The 21766-nt window shown below is 36.7% G+C and overlaps 1 protein-coding gene and 1 long non-coding RNA gene across 2 annotated transcripts in view; one reads left to right on the top strand and one right to left on the bottom strand.

The window, feature by feature from the left end:
• The window catches only part of LOC117804370, a 46562-nt gene that overhangs the window by 16469 nt on the left and 8327 nt on the right, over positions 1–21766 (bottom strand). The gene's annotated exons all lie outside the window — the stretch shown is intronic.
• MYOZ2 (myozenin 2) overlaps positions 12395–21766 on the top strand; it is a 38878-nt gene continuing 29506 nt past the window's right edge. The window contains exons 1-2 of the mRNA XM_002927948.4: positions 12395–12517; positions 13078–13166. Of these exons, the coding sequence (XP_002927994.1) occupies positions 13091–13166 (76 nt within the window). The 5' untranslated portion in view covers positions 12395–12517; positions 13078–13090. The remainder of the gene's footprint in view (positions 12518–13077; positions 13167–21766) is intronic.

Here is a 21766-nt window from a genome sequence, read left to right as displayed (position 1 = left end):
AGAAAAGCTTTTGCATAAGTGCCCCCAAGAGACATACATACACAAATGTTTGAAGCAACACTGCTTCTAATGGGAAAAAATCAAATAACTCTCAATGAGATTGGATTAGTAAAAGTGTGGTATATTCATACAATGAATACTAAACAGTAGTGAAAATTGGTAACCTGCCACTATAACATAACACAGATCGATCTTAGAAACTGTTTTCAGTGAAAAGGAAGTTGCAGAAGAGTATAGATAATTTCTTAATAATTTATAAAGTTCAAAAATAACCCAAAGCAAACTACATAGTTTACCAATATATACATGCCCACTGGAAAACCCATGAAGACGACCTAGGAAGTGACTTACAGTGTTTATTACTAAGAGTATTTCTGGGGAGGGACAGGGAAGTAGGGAGAAGATAGAAGGGGCAGATATGGGCTTCAGTAGCATTGATAACATTCTATTTCTTAAGTTGGGCAATATATTAACAGGGAATCATTTTAAAATTTTGCTTCATAACTTACATATAATATTAGTAATAAAATTGGGGGAAACAGACATTAAAAGAAAAAGTGTTTCTAAATACACAAACTCGTATACATAAATATGTTAAGTAAATACGTATTTACTTTAAAAATCACCTTTTTTTTTTAGCAACTGTTTAGTAAACATGGTAAAGAACAAATTCTTAAGAAGTGAAATATTCTCCCATTGTGTGTTGCCTAAGGGAAATAGTTAAATTTGCCTGGGCCTTTCTTCACACAAGAGACTTCAACTGCTGTAGTCCATTGTAGGACTGGCCATTGAAATATGCAGTTGACTCTTGAACAACATAGGGATTAGGGGCACCAACCCCGCTGTCCCATACCCCACAGTCAAAAATCTGCATATAATTTTGACTCCCCAAAAACTACTAATAGCCTACTGTTGACCAAAAGCCTTACTGATAATATAAACAGTTGATTAATGCATGCGTTGTGTGTTATATGTATTATATAATGTAGTCTTACAATAAGTAAGCTAGAGAAAAGAAAATGTTATTAAGAAAAATATAAGGAGAGAAAATAATGTACTTACAGTTCTATACTGTATTTATAGGGAAAAAAATCTGCGTATAATTGGACCTGTACAATTCAAACCCATGTTGTTCAAGGCTCAACTGTGTAAGGTAAGACTCAGTGGTGTTATCCACATTAAAAGTCATTCCAATTCATGGCTACTTTGTAAATTTTCTGCACACGGGAAGCAGAATCTGTCCAGAATCAGCTAAACTGGTTAATCAGGTCTCTCTCTCTTGCTAACAGCTTTATTCCTAAAGCAACAAGTTTTTACAGCAAAGAGTATACGTAAGACAACAAGCATCTCACTAAGAGTAAAAGATATGTCTACCTTAAAGATTTTAAATTTAATGGGGAGATATGAATTGTGATGGTTTGGACCCTCATCACTATTAGAGACAGTGTAAAGAGCATCTATTGTGAAGTCAAACAACCTGGGTTTGCGTCTTTGCAACAACGCTTCTGAGCTAGGGCAGGTTACTTAGTCTTCTATGTTTCTGTTCTTTACCTGTAAAGAAGAGGTGATGATAACAGAACTTATCTAGGGTGTTGTGAAGATTAAATGAGTTAATTTATGTAAAACACCTAGAACAGTCTCTGATACACCATAAGGGGTACAGAAGTGATAGTTGTTATAAATGGTGATGGTAGTGGTGGTGGTGGTGGCAATGCTCCCCTTTTTATATGCATCACCTGGGAACCTCTGGTTATTCCCCCAATAGTCTCAGAGCCTTAGTATTCTAGTCAATTCAACTAGGTAATGTTCAATTTGGCAGTTTTAAGAATAAATTGAGGAGATTTTTTTCATAACATATCCTCACCCACTAATTGATCCAGTGACAATTCCCTTGTGGGATACAGAAATCCCCCACTCAGAGATTCCTCAACAAGAAAGGTAGAAAAAGGGTCCTTCTAGTCCTTGTTTGGACCAGTTCATCAATCAGTTATGAGTCCTTGCATAAAAGATGGGAGGGATGGGAAAAATATTTAACATTAATGAAATTCTACAGTTTTTTGTGGTGTAAAAATGACTTAACATAAAATTTCAGCCAAAAAAAAAAGAAGGAAAATAACAAAAGAGGAAAAAAGAGGAAAGTATTCAAGAGAGTAACTTATAAAAGTATAAATGCAGTGTTTCTTAGATAGAAAGGAGTGTCCTATACACGTATAGATTCATAGATTCCGACTGTAAAATTACCAAATGCAATAGCTCCCTTCACATTCTCCTCTATGCTGATGGCATGGTCTAATAAAAAACTAAGAACAGCCCCTCATCTTCTTTCTACTTGCAGTCAGAACGAACTGCTACATAGTGATTAGGCAAAACTGAAATTATCATTTTGAAATGAGACATTTTCCAAACCAAATAGCAATGTTAGATGAACTGATTCAGCTTCTTAGAGGTATATTTGCAACCAAGTCATTTGGGTGCTCTTCCAAAGAAAAAATGGCCATAAAACTGAAATAGTCTAGAGGAAAGAAAGGACAGTTCCTTTTCTTGACCCATAAATATCTAAAACTTTTCTTCATCCACTTGCTTCCTCCAATTCTTCTGGAAGCCTTTCCAAAATCTTTCTTTTCATTCCCCTCCATGCACCCTATTGCTAAAATCTCAGCCCATACTTATTGCTTGATCATTCTCCATCCATCTTATTATCACCATTTAATTCCTTCACTTCCAATAAGGCCTTTCTTCTGCAGAAGAAAAAATTTCTTGAAGCACTCATCTTTCTCTTTAATGTAAATCAAGCAAGTTTCAAATTTGCTGCTCTCTGCTGCCTTGGCTCAAAAAATTATTTAGGAATTGCCATCCGAAGGGGAAGTTGTGAATATTTACATTAAAACTTTTTCTTTTTATGCAAGTCACATAGTATACAACTTTCTCCCCAGTTGGCCTATGAAATCCTTAAAAACAAAAACCACATTTTACTCATTTTATAAATGTCTGCCATAGGCATGACCTAAAGAAGCCCTCAGTATGACTCTTGAACCCCAAGAGTATTACTGTACCATCTATGGGTGTTTTAGCATTTCACTTAGGAGGAGCCTAAGTGAGGGAATTTGGAGGGAAGAGGGTATAGGAGACCAGTTTGAAACAAATAGTAAGCAGACTTTTTGCCTAGATTGTATGTTTATTGCATTCATTCAACCATTTATTAAATTATATTAAGGGTCAGCAATGTGTCAGATATTCTTGGTGTTAGAAATACAACAAAGAACAAAAAACAGGTAATAGTTTATGCCTTCGTGGCATTTACATATATATGGTAGATAGTGATTAGTATTATGGAGAAAATTAAATCAGGGAGGTTGGGGAATTCTGGAGGCATGAGGTATTGTATTTTTTAACAGGGTAGACAAGGAATGCTTTACTGAGAACGTGGCACTGAATAAAGACCTGAAGTAGTTTGGGAGAGAGTCACACGGATATGTGGAAGAAAGTGTTCCTGGCAGAAGGAACAGCCTGGAATGTTTGAGCAAAGCAAAGAAGCTTGGAGGTCTAGAGCAGCAAGTGCAAGAGAGAGACTAGAAGATGTGGTCAGAGAGTTATCAGATGGTAAGAATGTGGAGGATATTTTTAGACTATTCTTAGGGCTGGATTTTATGCTAGGATATGAAGCCATTAGAGTATTTTGAGAATACTCTAAATTAAAGGAGTTAAATTTGATTTTTAAAAGGTTCTAGCTACCTTTTGAGAAGACACTTAAGTGAGATACATATAGAAATAAAAGACTGATGTACCTCTGACTAATCTCCTGACTTCTTTCTCCCTTACTTTGCCCTAGTCACACTGGCCTCTTCACTTTTCTCAAATATCCCAGACATGTTAACACCTTGGGGTACTTGCTCCTTCCTCCTGGAATGTTCTTCTCCTAATATATCCACATGGCTTCCTCTTGTCTTTGCTTTAGGCCTTTATTCAAATGTCACCTTTTCAATGAGGCCTTCTTTGGTCATTCTAAAATCACAGACGCTCCCCCAACAATGCTGCCTGACTTCTCTACTTTATTTTTTCCTAATAATTATCATTATCTAGCATATGATATATTTTACTTGTTTATCTTGCCCTATGACTACCTCTCCCACTGGAATGTAAGCTCCATGAAGATGGGAATTTTTAAAAATTTGATCTACTACTCAGTGCCTAGAATAGTACCTAATACATGCCAGTTGCTCAATCAATATTTGTTGAATGAATAAACTAAGAAGAAATGGGAGAAAAACCAGGAGTACGTGGTTTTCTGGAATCAAGAGACAAAGCGTCTCGTGTTCTAATTGTATTGTATGGTGACAGGTGGTAGTACACTTGTGGGCACAGCATAGTGTATAGAGTTGTCAAATCACTGTATTGAACACCTGAAACTAATGTAACATTATGTGTCAACTACACTTCAATAAAAAGAAGAAATCCTTTCTAATACTGAAGATGCATTTTTGACTGAAGATATTTGTGTATATTTGAGATGTATTGAGGTTGTGTTTGCATAGCATGCACATTATTTCAGCCTCAAGAGTTTTGATACAAAATAAGGGAGCTAAAGCTCTCCTAACCAGCATCACTTCTTGACCCACTGTTGCATATCATGGAATCAAGAGATAAGAATGGAGAGTGAATGGTTAAGTTAACAGTGGTGAAAGGAACTAAAATCCATTACATTCCTGCCATGCACCATGCATTATACTATGCTATCTAAGCAATGTTTGCCACATGACTATGATATACCATCACTATCTTAAGCACTGGGTTACAAAGTGACTTAATCTACTAGAGAATAAAACATTAGAGTCTTGTTAGAACAAATAGATTGAATACATAATAGATGTATTGTACGTTTAAACACAATACAACATAACCCAGAAGAGCAAGTGACCCAAGAGAAAGCACAAACTATTTGGAAAGATCAGAAAAGGCTACAAGGAGGTGAAACTCTTTGTAGATGGAGGCTATTGAAAAATCAATGGAAACGCACCAAGAGAGCTCATCAGGTAGAGGGGAAAGCCTATTGTTAGCAAAACTTCAGTTTCCGAAACAATGAACATGAGCAGAGACTGAAGAGCCTACCAACATCAAGCCCAAACATAATTTTAATATAATCTTGTCAATCATATGAAATGAAAACCAGGAGAGAAGAGCAAGAAGGCTGGGACTGCAGTTGCCTTACAACTGTTGCTTCATGTTTGGAATAGAGAGCAAAGAATGGAACAATGCCTGGTTGTATGTCTTATAAACACACTGTGACTATTGCCACCACCCAACCTGGTCAGATTTGTGTCTTGAGAGACAACACTCAGGTTATTATCTCCTCTCTTCCTTCAGATGAGAGGGATGGGGTGGAGGTAGGCTTCCATTCCCCAGGCTAAAAGTGATTTAAGTGATTGATTAGATTGTAAGGGGAAAAGGAAAAAAGGGGATTCAATGATGATTCCCAGGTTGGTTTGCAGTGTAGGCAATGATGTCTACATTCTCTATATGTCTATATGGGGAATTCAGGATGAGGGCTCATTTGAGAGGAAAGACGATGAGCAGTTTGGGATATGTTAACGTTATGCTGTTTGTAGGACACCAAAATGGGGGTTCTAATTGCAATTTGGAAATACAGGAGAAAAGGCTGGGAGATAGGTCAGGATCAGCCACTTATGACTGTCTTAAATGTAATTTCACAAACTGATGGGGCATAGCCTTACTAAGACTAATGAAATTGGGAAGTTGGCATGTCTGGACCTACTTAGAACCTGATCCCTTGTAAATTTATCTTGGTGATGGCATGCTGGAGACCCTCCTGATGGCACCACCTGGCCCTGATACCAAACCTTACTGCACATTTCCTTTTAAACGTTGCATGTCACATACTTCTTTCCTCCTACCAGGATTTCTCTCCAATGACCAACCATCATAGACCTACCTCTATCATGATGTGCACCGCTCCAAATCTAAAATTATCAAAATTTTTATTGCTTCACAAATGAATATTTGTTTCTCTTTTATCTCCAAACATGTTCAAATTTCCTCTTCCAAAACATGCATGCACACACACACTCTCTCTCACACACACACACACACACACGCAACTTATTTTCCTTTTAGCGACTGAGCTCTTTCTCCCCTTTAGTTCATGGCCAGTCCTTTCAAATAAATAGTTTCCATTTGCAGCTTACACTTCCTAACCACTCATTATTGTCTTAAATCCTTTCTGTTTGGGTTCTGTGACTACCACATTAAAAAGATGTCTCTATTCTGCCAAAGACCGACTTCGTGACAACTCCAATGATCTTTTCTCATGTCACTCTCTGCAGAAATTGACAGTGACTGGAAAATCTCTTTTCTTTTGAATTTTGCTCTCCTGGTTCTTAACTAATTTAATTTTTTCTTATTCATTTTTTTACTCTCTTACTCATTCAATGAACATTTACAAGGCACTGAATTTTTTACTCTTAACGTGTGTCATAGTTTAATGAGATAAAGTAGTAGGTGGGTGGGATTTAGGCAGACTCATGGGAAACCAGCAAATTAGTGGACATTTGAATGGTGAGCAGATTCTAATTGTATTGTATGTATCCTATTCATTTATAAATGCCATTAGGTTGTGATACACTGACAAATCACTTTCACATAGGGTATATACTTCTCAAGTACTCCAGACCCTTCACTGTTCGTTTCCGGTTGCTTTATTTCTTAGCAATCCCTCTTCTGATCTACAAATGCTTTATTCCTTTGTATTAATACCACAGCTCAAGTCATATCCATCTTTTTCAATTAAGAAGCCATTCTGTTTTTTCTTGCTGTGTGGCCTTTAGCATGTGATTTAACCTCTCTTGTGTCTTGCTGGCAAATGGCAATTAAGCTATTGTTTTGCTTGTCATCCTTTCACATCTTTATGCTACAGTTAAACTTTTGATGATGATGATAATAATAATGATGGTTAACATTTATTGCACACTTAATATGAGCCAGGCATTGTGATAAGCACTCTGCCATGGAACTGCTTTATGACAGTGATGCTATGGTTATCCTTATCTTATAGTCAACGCTGCTGATACTCTAGCATGTGATACATAGCTGTGAAATCCAGATTCTGTCACAAAAAACTGTTGACTGTACATTCTTTAAAAAACTTCATGTTTTCTTTAATGAACTTTGATTTAATTAGGTCATGCTAAATTTGTATATAAAAGCAGAAGAACATTTTCTTGCAGGTGAGAAAACTGTCAAAGAAAATGCTTCCATAGACTGTAGGAAAAATACAGGCTGGCTAGAATCATGAAAGGAAATGTGACAAAGTTCTGGATAAATGCTGGGATTATGCAAGCAGAGGGAAAAAAATGATTTGCGGGTTTGCTTTGGCAACTTGTTTCTTAATATTCCTGTATATGAAACTTTCTTTCTTTCCAAGTTCCCAACCCTATTACGTGAGCCGTCCTTGACAAGCTGGTCATCGGGTTCTGTTTAACTCTCCTTTTCACCCCAGTTTACCCTAAGGCTTAATTTAAGAGCCTAGAAGGAAATGCTTAAGCAGGAGAAATAAATTTGCAGAGGTAAAACCCTGGGTTTGCCTATAAATGGATTATTTTGCTAGAGTTGGATTTGATTCTTATTTTTGGCCCTGAAGGTGGTAAGTATGTTTGCGTGTGTGGTACACTGGCCAGGAAAGGAAGGAGAGGTCTGCACGGCAAATGGCACATGTTTCCATTTGTTTATATCCAGCGCTTTAATAACTTTAGTATTTGCACAGCTGAAGGAAAGGAAAGCACCCTGAGAATAGACACCATGAGGAACTGTAGAAGCTTGCAAACAAGAAAAACATGAGTTGGGAAAGGGCCACAAATGTTATAAGTAAAAAGGACCCCATCCAAAATAAACTGTGTGTTAGGGTGCTCCATTCTAAAGGGAATCGATAAGGAGCACATTGAAATAACTATTCTGACAGTTCTCAACTCTGCTTCTTTATTTTTGTTATGAAGACATCAATACAGAGATATTCAGAGATTGGGAAGATAGACAATTCTGCACAATATAGTGAAAATACAAAAGCCTTTGGATCAGACAAAACATTAGCAAATGTTAATTCCATCTCTATCACTTCCAAAAATGATGATGCATGGGGGTTTTACTTAATCTCTCAGAACGTCAGTTTCCTCCTCTGTAAAACAAGAGCAAGGCTTAAAAAGTATGACGAAGTAAAAAGTTGTTTTGTTTTGTTTAAGAAAAAGCTCTTGTCCACTTTGGACATCATATGTTTTCAGTTTCATATGGTTTTACTTCTTCGTCTCTCTTCCACTTACTTTAATTTTGATTTGGACCACAAGCACTGCATATATGTGTTTACATGATGCTGTTTAGTACACATACACACACAATTTGCGGGACTTGATTTCTCCTTTTAGATTAAGGTAAAACATTTCACCCTCGATTTACGGGCGGAGTAGGCTACGAAAGTGTAGACCGATGTGTGACCAACAGCCCCTGCTTAGCAAACATTAACTACAGGTGGCTGTAACAGTTCCTTTTACCCCGGCAGGCGCCCTTAGGTCTTTGCTATAGTAGGACCAGTTGCAAACTCCCCTATTTGTCTTGTACTGTCTCATTTTGGTCAGTGGGATGATCAACACAGCACTGCTTGTAACTATTCTGGTCTTGCTATGTCTGGGTAATGAGATTGACTGTAAGCTGGACCTTCCTCGATGTAAAAAAATAGAAACCATGGAAGATATTGAAAGCCAATTAGCCATAAGGAGAATAGATAGGCCTTTCACACAAACCAAAACCCATGAGTCCTTAGACAGTCTCACGGGCTGTAAGTTTTTAAAACCTTTGTCATCCTTTCTCTCCTCCCAGGGCTAGCACCATATGTGACACCCCGAAGGCTGGTAAATAACTGATCATCCTATCAGATTTGTCATTTAACATTAGCCTGGCAGCTGCCCTGTTTGGGTTATGTGTGCAACCTTCCAGAACTGAGCCTCAATAATGGTGATATGTTGTCTGCCCACCTAGCAGACAGTCAGTTCCCACATCCTGGGCTCCCCCACCCCCGGATCTTGCCCTAATCTCTAACTGCCCACGGTCACCTAATATAGACTGAAAATGGGACAAGGAGAAACAGAATCTAAAAACAAGTGCTCAGTCAGAGGAAGATCAATGTAGACCTTGTTTACCACTTGGCTAAAGGGCTCATGTTTACCACACTGGCTAAATAAGGTTGCCTTTCATGGTCTTCATGGTGTGGATTTTTGTTAGGTGGTATATTGGCAGTGAAATTCACCTTATTTAATCTCTTTTTTTTCTTGTAGCAAGTGGCGAAGGAGTTGGAAACACACTGTGGCAGCCCAAGCAATGGAAATAGTTTGGTTACATTAACACTGACCAGTTGTGCCATAAATATCTTCCTCACTAGCCTACCAAGACACCGAGTTCTACCATTAGAATCCTATTATTTTGCCTACAAGAAAAGAGCTCATCTTTCATTGTTAACACCATTCGATTTAAAATACTTAAGTTTAATCTAGAGCCAGATCTCTGTGCAGATGAAATAGAAATATATTAACTGTGACTCGATTTAAAATTTAAATGTATTGGCTTTTGGAATGGACCATCTGAAAATGCTTTATAAAAACCAGTAAAGTTCTTTTCTAACATTTAGCCTTGTCATGAAGCACATGGATAGCATACACTGTCTGAAAGTTACAATACCAATGATTTGTTCTTTCTTCTTTTCAGAACAACAATAACTCAGAAACCAAAGATATGTAGGAATGAGCTTAAAATATAAGGCAAACAATTTTAAGTATAACTGAAAAACAAAAACAAGTAAGGTGTTACATTCTTTAAAACTTTTAAAATTATTTAAATTATCTCCTTTCATTTTAGGGGCATCTGGGTGGCGCAGTCGGTTAACCGTCTGACTCTTGGTTTTGGCTCAGGTCGTGATTTCAGGGTCATGAGATCAAGTCCTGTATCAAGCCCTCCATCAGGCTCCACCCTCAGTGCAAAGTCTGTTTGGGTTTCTCTCTCCCTTTCCCTCTGCCCCCCACCTCAAATTAATAAATTAATTTTTAAAAAAAATCTCCTTCCATTTTAGAAATCAAGGTTAACATAACAATTATTATCCGCTGAGGACACCGATTCAACCTGTAGAGCTATATAACACAAAATTAGAAACATATGAAGGTGACCACATAGGAAAACTGGGGTTTTCTCATTGTATTTTTATTCTTTACTGAATAATGCAGCTGATTGTTCTAATCCTTTCATATTGCAGGAATAATAATAGTAAAGAAAAAAATTAATATTCATTAAGCTTTTATTGTGCATCAGAAATTTCTAAAATTGTTACATGTAAAATGTCCATGACACAATGTGGTAGAAACTGTAATCTCTATTTTATAAATAAAAACTAAGAGTTTAAAAGACTTAACTAATAGCATACTACAGTAAATGCTGGAGCCAGGAATTTAAGTGCAATTGGAGAATCTTAGGAGGGAATTTAAATTCATTTGGCTTTGGCAAAATGGTTTCTTTGGTACCTAATTAATATCTTCAATGCAAACATTTGCTTAGAAGCAATTGTAATAGGTTAGCTTAAACCTACTACTACCTTGAACCATGATCAGGCACCAAAAGTATAACTATTTCAATCTCAATCAAAACAATTTCTCCCATAAATGGCCACCATCTTTCTATATTCGTTACTCTTCATTTATTACAATCGTATTTTCCTCCCAAGTGTTTGACATAATAGGAATTAAGAGAATTCCAAAATCATGTCAAACCTTTAATGCATGCCACAATTAATCTCCAACCCATTCATTTATTCATTCATTCAATGAATATTGAGTGCCCACCACATACTTGATGCCTAAGCCTTTATGGAATTCTTTGTATTTTGGTAGGAAAAAGAGACACTAGATAGATAAAATAATGTCTATATGTTCTTGTGTCAAAATCTGGGGGTTGTCACACAGTAACCATTTATCTCCTTTGTCAGTAAGTTGCCTTCTGAATTTTAGCTGGGCACACAACCACACAGAATAAAATCTACATTTCCCAACCTCTCTTTAAGTCTGTATGGCTATTTGACTAAGTTCTGGACGAAGGGATGTAAGCAAAAGAGATCCGAGCAATATCAGGACATGTTTTGAAGAAGAGACAGTGTGCTTTTCTTATCACCTTTTCCTTTTTCTGCTAAGTAAAATATGAACATGCTGGCTAGAGCTGGAGTAGCCACTTAGGCCCAAGGGGACTGCATTTTAGGAATAATGGAGCAAAAAATTAGAGGGTAATTGAGCCCCCTGATGATTTTGTCAATCACACCAATCCTAGATTATTTACCTCTGGACTAAGTTTATATGTGGGAAAAACAAACTTCTTTTTAAAATTTCTATTTTTGCAGTTTTTCTTCCACTTTCATTTGATTTTAATCTTAATGAAAAATAGAAAGAAAAATGAAGCATAATTAGGGACCAGAGAATAGCACCATGTGATATTTTAGACAAGGTGACTAGGGAAGTGCTTTAAAAGGAATCGATATTTGAGTGGAGTCCTGATTGCATGAGAGAGTAAGCCATATGGGTAGAGGAAGAACATGTTACAGCAAGCAGGAAATAGTAAAAGCAAAAGCCCAGAAATGGGAACATACTTCTTCTGTGTTCAAAGACCAACAAGGAGGCCAACAGGACCTACCTTCCAAACCTGTTATCCTGTCATTCTCCCAAATAGGAATCTTTGACTCCAGACCTTGCAAAAATTAGTCAACTTTGTAGGCACTGTTCTTAATAGAGTCTCTTCAAAAAGTACGACCCAGTTATGAGTCTCAGCTTTTATTCAAATAGCTTCATGGCTCAACCTTTAATGCCATTTCCAAGTGTTCCCCCATTTTGCCATTCAAATATTATCCATTTTTCTGAACCTAGCATAAGTTCTCACTCCTGCTTAAGTAATGGCTCTACTGATCCACCCCACATTGCTTTCTTCATTCTTGAAACTCCATAGATATTATTGCCCATACTTTCATTGCCAAGGTTAATGATCTATCTTTCTGGTCTAATTCACGTATGTGTCTCTTGCCACCTCAATTATGATGTAGCATAAGATCTACATCTTAAAAAGTTTTAAAAATTCCTTTTGGCTACTATCTCCTCAAAGAGAAGTTGCTCCATAAAGACTTTCTGTATGTTCATTCAACCATCTCACAAACTAGAAACACAATGGAGAGAACCTAATCTTTCACTGTTCCTCCCTTTCGCCAGGAAGATATGAGTAGCTGAAGTATTTGGTGCTATATATAGTCAGTTGATGTCAGCTGGATGCCAGTCTTTTCAGAAAGGCTCAGTCCCAGTTTGAGTCAGAGCTAGGGACCATGCCGTCCCAGGCTCAGGGATAAAAACCATCGGGCCCAAGTGCCATCCATATTCCATCTCCACTCTTTCCTACACAAATTGGGACTCATCCCTGCTGAAAAGCACAATCTCAGAGCAAGGTGAGTATATTGTTTCCTAAAATGTTTTATTAGTCAGTTGTCCAAGGAGGTTCAGAGTTATGACTCATAAATGGGCATTCTTTGCTTTAAAGGGCAGCTGTTGATGCTAATATTAAAATGCCACCACCAAAGAGTTCTGGTTTAATCTAGTGTCCTTTCTTCATTCTTACAGTTTGTTGGAACTGATGTACTGTGATGCTGGTACAAATGAAGGCCAATAAGGAAACAATGACAGATTAAAATAAACTGTGGAAAAGAAAAAGGGAGGGGAAAGGAGGCAGCTCTTTCATTGTTTCTCATTGCCTGGTGACCATTGTACAAGTGTATAGATAAGACTGGGCCTGAAACTCTGAGTATTATCTTCTGTTCACTGTGACATTGCCTGTCAATGAATAACATGCTCTGTCACCAGATAGAGAATGCATATTACAGTTACTCAGTAGAAAGCAGTCATAAATTCCTAATAAAGAACAAAGATGCTCTCTTTCAAAAGGATGATTATAAAACACTCCAAATGAGTTCTTCACATTGCCTCAATAGCATTCCTTTATTTTCTACAGGGAACAAAAAACCATGCTTTCACATAATACCATGGTGAAGCAGAGAAAACAGCAAGCATCAGCCATCATGAAGGAAATCCATGGAAATGGTATCAATAAAAATCCTTTTTTAGCATTAATTTAGCTCAGCCTTAACAAAGATCCTTCCTGATGTTATTTGATATTCTATAGTTTACTTCCTTTAAATTTTTGCTATTCTGTCATAACAAACCTGGAGCTCTAGGGGGTGTAGAAAAGCCTATGGTAACTAATCCTTTTGTAGTCATCCTTTCTCATCTGAAAGCTATTTTCAGATCAACAACTGCTCTAAAGGAATGAAGCAATCTGACAGCTGATGTACATTCTGCTTGGCTTGCCTTTCACATTTCACATTATAAGTTAATATCACTCTCAATTCCTTTTTTTGGACAGGTCTCCTACTTGTCTTCATGGTCCAACCCACATGGCAATCTTGATTTCTTTTACCTTATATTACATAAAACATTAAAAATATATTCTATCACCCTTTTTGCACAAAAGCTGTTAAGTTGGAATTCATATTGTGAATATCTTTCACCATGAAACCAGTCTTCATATTTAGTAATTGCTTTACTAGATATTTTCAGTAGAAATCTACTTTTATTTATAATGTCTAGGGAAGTATAAAGTTTAGGTAGTCTCAAAGTATATGACTCAAAAAAATTAATATGAGTTAGATGCAAGATGATATTCCACTCTCCTTTTCCTTAAGTTCTAGCAAATAACTCTAGAAAGCAATGCTTTATAAATTGCCTTTTGATTGCTATAAAGGAAAGTCAACTTAATGAGCCAAGGAGAGCATCAATTTTAAAAGTGAACGGGCAGACTATCCAGATGCTTTTAAGGGCTGATTTGAGCCATTCCAGATATATCTGTGGAGTTTTCAGAATGCCTCCTTATTTCCCCTCCATTGACAAGGAAATGTAACCTTTCACCTGAACACTATTGAGACCTAGAGGCATGAGATCTGGTGGGGGCAGCCGGGAACAGGGGTAAGTATAGCGTTTTCCTACTTCACCTTCCATAAAGCGTACTCTGCATAGAACCAATCAAAGATTATTTTAGATACTCCCTATACAATGTAGTCATATCTAAAGAGTCCTGTTGTTAAGTTTCATTTTCTATTTTCTACAATATAAAATTAGCATACTGGATTCAACTTAGTTTCCATGTTTTACTATGATGTCAGACTAGCTTGGTATAAAGTGAGAATAATTCTGAATCAGATTCCAGAACTAAACTTGTACCAGTCCAAAGTTGAAAAATTCACACATCTTTTACATTTTTATGTTTCTTTATATTTCCTGCTTCAGGTAGTTTACTTGAAATTGTTTTTATAGTTTTCCTGATCAACAAGGAAAACCTAGATGAACACTTGAGTTTGAGAATAAATTATTTATCTTAAAACTGGACTTGAGATAAGTTATTTTCTAATTGCATTCTAATCATTAATCAGTTGATCCATTTAATGTATTCCCAGTTTAAATCATGTGTCGGATTCTACTCTATGGTAGTCCTGACATAGACCTACAAGGGTAAGAATATCTTTTTCTTATAACTTTTGTGTTTATGAAATATAAAGAAAAAATACAATTCTATCTCAAGGGGAAAAAAACCCTCCAAACTATTATCTTACCACCAGTATGGTCCTGGCCATGTAAAGGCTGCTGAAGCCTCCCTCCCAGGTCACGGGTAGATTTCCAGCCCCTTTAAGTGGAGTCACATGCTCTGCCTGTGTTTGGAGGTCAAGTATCCAGATAATGCAGAATGATCGCAGGCTTTCTTAACTCACCTCAGATAAAATAGCTGTAGTACTTTATGAAACAGCTTAAATAATTTCCCTCTCTTATTTCCTCTGACATCTTCTATGGAACTTTACTATTTGTATATGACATGGTGTCTAGAAATCCAGAGCTAAGGAAGTGTCGTGGACACAGAGATGAGACAGACTGCAAAGAAACCTTTTTGGGAATAATCCTCCAAACTTTCAAATACTTCACAGCAGTAAAAATCTGGGTAATTTAAGATAGAGCATGCAACTGTTTCGATCTTAATTATAACACTTAGTAAATCAAACTTGGGTTGGCTTTTCCTTTATAAAACTGAACAGAGAAGGATGTTTTCGAAGCCCTTCTCTCACCTCTTTCCCCCCTTGTGCATCAGGATTCTTTTTTTTTGTATGTTACAACTCCTTTGTTTTTTATATCACTTTTCAAAAACATTTAGCCTGGAGAAGAATGAAATGTGACAATGAGCTGACTAAATGGGTTGTCTTTTAACACGAACTGGAAGTTCATTCCGGTTCTTGTCATCTGGGAGAGACATTATAGCTGGTGAGCCTTTGAGATCAATCAGTAGGAAAACATAAGAATCAAAAAAGTAGAGTTTTACATCAGAGTACTTATTCCACCCGAAGGCGAAATAACCGCAAAGAATTAATGAAAAATCCTACCCATCTAGACTAAAATACACAGAACTGGATAGAATGAGTAAAAATGTAGATAACTTCCAACCTCTACTAACTACGCCCCAAACTGTTATTACAGATCCATTATGTTTTTGGTGTCAAATTATGTCCCAGCGGCAAATATACCACACTCCCAACAAATAATTAATAGAAAGTATCGCCTGACACTAAGGCTTTATACTTTCACATCATTATATCACTATATCATGATCATAATCATGATGCTCATCATCAATATTAGAAGGAGTAGAGTTGATGATAGTAGCTGTCTTGTGTTACTGCCGTGAAACAAAACTTCCGGCTTTATACAGAAGTAAGAGAACCATGTTGCTACCATCTAACAAATGCTATTCTAAAAGACAGACAAAAATACAAAAATATTTTGTCATTATCCGTGCGTGAATTAGTTGTGGGGTCTCTGTGCCATTTGTCCCTAATTAGTACATATTCTCTGGTATTAATCCTGTTCCTCTCTCACTCAGTAACTCTTTCAGACTTGAATACTGGAGGAGGAGGGAGAGAGAGAGAGAAGCATAAAATGATAGAGAGTGATAAGTTGACAGAAAGAGAAGGGGGAGTAAGAATAGAAGAAGGCGGTGCTCTCTAGAGCAACTGGAATCTGTCCAGAAGTGGTGGGGAAAAGGAATTGGAATGAAAATAACCATAAGAAGAACAGGGCATACGCTGTCCCCCGGTCTTACACACAGACATAACTGACAGGTTAAAAGAACTTCAGAAACAGGGAAGACCACAGTGCCTTGGAAGGCTGCTTCAGTCACCCTACAGTTTTTTCACTAGGGCTCTGTGAGGGTTTTTCTGGTATGTTTTTTGTTTATGTTTTTAATTTTTCCCTGCATGACTGGTGAACAGCTTTTCCCAGCACACAGAAGACTGTTTTTGTGACTTCAGGAAAAGAGTTTAGCTTTGTGGTCTGAAAACAGGAAGCCTGGGTTCTAAATGGAGTGCTGTTGTTGATATGGTACCAGGAGCCCTGGGTTCCAGACCAGACATCAGATTCCTCATCTGAACATGAGGAGGTTGGATTTGCTGATACATTTAATTCTAAAATTCCATGATTCTAATTCACTGAGCTGTGTGCTGTAGTCAAACATCAGCATATTTGAGTTCCTCCAATAACAAAGACTTTGAAAAGTATAGAGTATAAAATCTAGAAATTCAGATGGAAGATTATGTGAAGACTGCTTTTGCTTTTCCTGCATCAACATATCTTAAACTATAATTTATTAATCAGGCCATCAATGTTAAAATTAGGACACTGAGAAGGCCTTAATTACCACATATCAAATACGGAAGTTGGGGGAGAAAAAGAACTCAACCTAATGCTTCAGTGTACAAGTTTATTAGTTTTCCTTGGTCTAAATTTTCATGTTAACATTCCATAACCCCAAGAGAAAAGTGTGGTTTTTTTTTAAATTGTTGTGCAGTAACATCTTGTGGATTCATAGATTTTCTGAGCATACCATAGTTTTCCAAACTTCTAATAAGGTCCTTCAGAAAAGTAGCAGCAGAGGGCTAGGCTAAATTCTAGCTACTACCCAAGTAGATATCACACTATTAAGTCCAACCATACTATTCTATCATCCTGGTTTCCTTGTTGTCTTTTTCACTCTAATATGTTGTACATGTGTATTTCATAAAAGTACTAAATGTGTAATTCAAATTGTGCAATTCAATATATTGGTAATCTCATTTCTTAAATGTTTATAAAATTACAGTTATTAAATGATAATATTTTAATAGTAAGTTTTTGAAAACTTTATAAAATAGCTGTAGAACTCAAAGCAGAGATATAAAATAGGAAGTTAAAGAATCTCAGATGGATTTCAAAATCAACTTTTTAATGTAAAGAAAATTATTAATGACCTTTTTATCAATTGTAGTCTTTTCAGGCATTATTCAAAATCACAGTCTGGACTATTATCTTTTACATAATATGTATATATGTATGTTACATTTTTAAATAAAGCATATTTTATGGACTATTATTCAATCCACTTACGCCAACTATCTGTGAACAGGCAGAAGAGACCTGTGAGAGCAGAGAAAATCGTTGGCCTCAGGCTTCTAAGTAAATCAATAGGACCACCCTAGAGCAAGTCAGTTTCAGTTAACTCCCCTCCACTGGTTTTGCCCATTCTACCATAATTGCAGCTGCCAGGGAATCATGAGGAAAGAGGTTCTTTTTAAAAGATTTTCTGTCGTCCTACAATTATGTGTAAATGAGTATCTTTACAAACTATGAATTAGATTCACTGATCTAACTAAATATGTAGCTTTTGGTAGGATCAAAATTTCACATTAAATATGTCAAACTACCTGCATACGCATAAGTCATTTGATCAAGTTTCAGAACGTTAGCATATGAAATAAATGTGAAAAAAAGAATGTTTCCTTTTGGGGTAACTTAAGTCCAGTGTTTGTTCGAAAGACTATGCATTAATGTAAGATTTGAAGAAGGAACTGATCACATTTTCAAAGATCACATATTATCTCAATAAAATGCAATTTTCCATTTGGTTTCTAATACTCATAGTAATGGGGCTCCACAATATGAAAGATAGAAGGAAAGTATACTCAAAAATCAAAATATTTGAACTTTTTAATGTAAGATTTTAAATCTTAGTTTAACTACAAAAGTATTGTACATTTGAGGACACTACTGAGGAAGAATATTGGTTAACACTTATTTAATATTTCTAGCAGATTAAAAATTGTGGGGTTTTTTGTGGAAATTAATTTGATTATGGCCAAGACCCTTGAATTATATGTCTGTATCAATTTATAATTAGATATTCAACTGTTCATAAATAATTGTTGATTCTTCTAATAGTAGCAAAATACAATATATCAAGTCCTATAAAATTTTTAAAGAATAAAGGGAAAATTCTGGATCACTATAAATGACATCAATAGGAAGGTATGCCTAGCAATATTATTTTCAATAGATGATCTAATGCCACAAAGACAACCTTCTAATCCATCAAGGCAAGGATATGTATCCTGAATAAGTTGTATCATTTATCAGGCATCCAGATTAAAAACACTGTTAAGACCCTGCAGAGGGGTTTGCAATAAAGGGCAGGGAACAGCTGAACTTAGATTCTGTGTGCTCAGTTGACAGTGTTCTTCACTCTGAAGGTTTAAGTAAAGTGTTCATACATTAGAGTCCCCTCACAGATGGTTTGGAACTCCTGCTCCAGTTATAAATTTAGCTATTAGAAAGGAAGGGAAGAAAACCTTATTTAATTTAGATATGTCTTTTGCTGTTTGTTTGTTTATGCAAAATATGTTGACTTCACATATTCCTGTTTAGTACCTTGCTAGTAAATACCTAACAACTGGTCCTTTGGGGCGGTGCCGGGTAGAATGACTTGGTTTTTAGAGTTTGCCAATTTCTATGGTATAAATACACCCACCACAGCCGATTTCAAGCTACTGTCAAGAAGGCACTGAAAGGAGATTTAGGAAAATATATGCAGTAATACATTATATAGTATTTCCACCATACACATACAAACAGATATAAATAACACCAGAAGCATAGATAATAGCAAAATGCAGTAAAAAGACTTAGAAAGTGATACTTTTTGAGTATTTATTGTTTTGTTTTTAAATACTTTATTATTAAATTTATATAATTCACTTTTAATTAGGGCTGTGTTTACTGAAGTTAACTACTGGCTCACAGAATTCTTGAAAATTTATCAGTCAATTCTTGTGAGCCAGTAGAAGCTTGTCAGCCTAGTGCCGACTTATCATCCAGAATGATAATATTGGCCCCAGGGTCCCAGGGTCCTTAATACTTTCAGATGGCCACTCAAAGCCAGTAAACTCACTGTGTATCACAGAGTAGGCGGGAGAAAATGTAGGCTTAGAGAAAGTGGAATGGAGTATGAAGATTAAGAGAAGGGGTCGAGTGTCCATTATTTTATCCTCCTTTTTCCTTTTTGTCTCTTATTTCTCTTCTCTCATGATACAAATTTATTAATAATAACAAATTGTGCCAGCTGATTATTTCTTTGTATCCCTGACATCAAAGGTAGGTAAGTTCCTCATGGCTCTTTTTGAACATCTATTCCTTATAGCAGCTTGAGTGATGGTTCCAGTGCTTTGCTAAAAAGGAGTGAATGTTTCTTATGAGACCAGATGAGTCTGTGACCAGCGGTATATCCATTTTTATTATAGCTCTGTTCTCTGCTCTCTTTCCTCTTTGAGGACCCCACTTGCGGGCTTTTAGGCTGGACTTCCTCACTTTTCCTTATGACTCCCATCTTAATATATATTTTTTGGACCTACATCAGTGAGACGAAGATCTGCAGAGAATAACTATATCAGCATGTTTTTAGTTGAAAATAAGAGAAAGTCAGAAGCCAACTAGCTTAAACAATAAAGGAAATTTATAGCTCACATATCTGGAAAGTTCAGAGGTGATCTGGTAGGGCTTCATCTAGCCACTCAAGTATGCCGCTAAGGATTTTCTGGCTTCTCTGTCTCTGTTTTGATTTCCTTGGGGTAAGCTTCATCCCAAGCCTGGCTCTATCATTCTACCAAGTACCCGCTAACAGCTTCCTGGGCAATATACTTCCCTGCTTACATGCATCAGGATAAAGAAAGCATCTTTGGCACAACATTCGCAGAGAAAAATCCTGATATTCAATCTCATTGGCCTGGGTCAGGTCTTGTACTGGTTTCTGAACCAATCACAAAATCTGATCAGCTCCGGTCAAACACACCCCAGAAGACTACTGTAAATCATAGGGGCCAGCAGGAAGGAATCTACTTAAGTCATGTGGAATCAACTAGTATCAGGGGAGGGGGAATTAGGAAGAGGGAAATGAGATAAAGACATTTTCTCAAATTTCAGTCTGGAGTCACAGAATTAAACTTATGCCTTAGCTTGGAATTTAGAAGGTATAGAAATTAATATAAGAATATGCTATTCCTTTTTCTAACACCTCTATTTTCATTTAACTGTTTGTAATCAGTAACAGAAATGGGGAGGAAGAAAAAAGTTGCATTTTTGTTTTGGTTTCTTTATGGAAAATCTTTGTAGCCTTAATTGTAAGGAGAAAGATTCCATAACTGTGAAGATTGTCATCTCTGCATTTTCTAGTGGCTGCCTGTTTGGGGGCATTTTTCATTTCCTGAAAATGTCCCATTAGAAAGGTTTTTCAGGAAAAACCTAAATTGGTTTAAAAACATTATTTGTAATATATAATTATATTATATAGAACATGTATTTCTAGAAAAGTTTAATGGAAAAAATCTGTAGATTTTGATTTTTGTGTTACTATTTCATTCTCTCTCTTTCTTATTGCTAATTGAATTGAGAAGCATTTAAAGAAGGAGATTCCCCCTTCCCATAACTGCACTAAGTATAAGCAATACTGTTTCTTCTATCCTTTGTGATCTAAAGGGAACTTGCGATTTTGATTATAGAATCAAAAAGTTGGGCACCTGTGTGGCCCAGTTGGTTAAGGGCCTGCCTTTGGCTCAAGTCATGATCCCAGGACCCTGGGATAGAGCCACGCAGGGCTCCCTATTTGGTGGGGAGGCTGCTTCTCCCTCTCCCTCTCCTCCCACCCCCTACTCATTCTCTCTCTCTCTCAAGTAAACAAATAATTTCTTAAAAAAAAAAAAGTGGGGGGTGCTTGGGTGGCACGGCGGTTAAGCGTCTGCCTTCGGCTCAGGGCGTGATCCCAGCGTTATGGGATCGAGCCCCACATCAGGCTCCTCCACTATGAGCCTGCTTCTTCCTCTCCCACTCCCCCTGCTTGTGTTCCCTCTCTCGCTGGCTGTCTCTATCTCTGTCGCATAAATAAATAAAATCTTAAAAAAAAAAAAAAGGATCAGAAGGTTGAAAGAGCCCACCCTGTCACTCTCTCTAGAATACTGAAGTATATATTCATAGATATGCTGAAAAATAGCCTAGCTTCTTCCATGTTCCAAGCACACAGTAACAAAGATTTCAAACACTTGCAAATAAATGAAGGCAAATTATTCCTTGTAGAACTCAGCAGGGCTCGCAAGCAAATCCCAAGCAACTATTATAAAACACCCTCATTTACTTTGCTCTTTTCCTCCTATTCCTTTTTTATAGGCAATCTCTGCCATCCCTGGGGATTGTAAAACATAGCTTTTTTTTCCCCCCATGCTGGAGAGCAAACAAAGCTGCTCTGTATT

The sequence above is a fragment of the Ailuropoda melanoleuca genome, chromosome 11, assembly GCF_002007445.2.
Source record: "Ailuropoda melanoleuca isolate Jingjing chromosome 11, ASM200744v2, whole genome shotgun sequence".
Lineage (NCBI taxonomy): Eukaryota > Metazoa > Chordata > Mammalia > Carnivora > Ursidae > Ailuropoda > Ailuropoda melanoleuca.
This window is presented reverse-complemented; position numbering and strand designations above follow the sequence as displayed.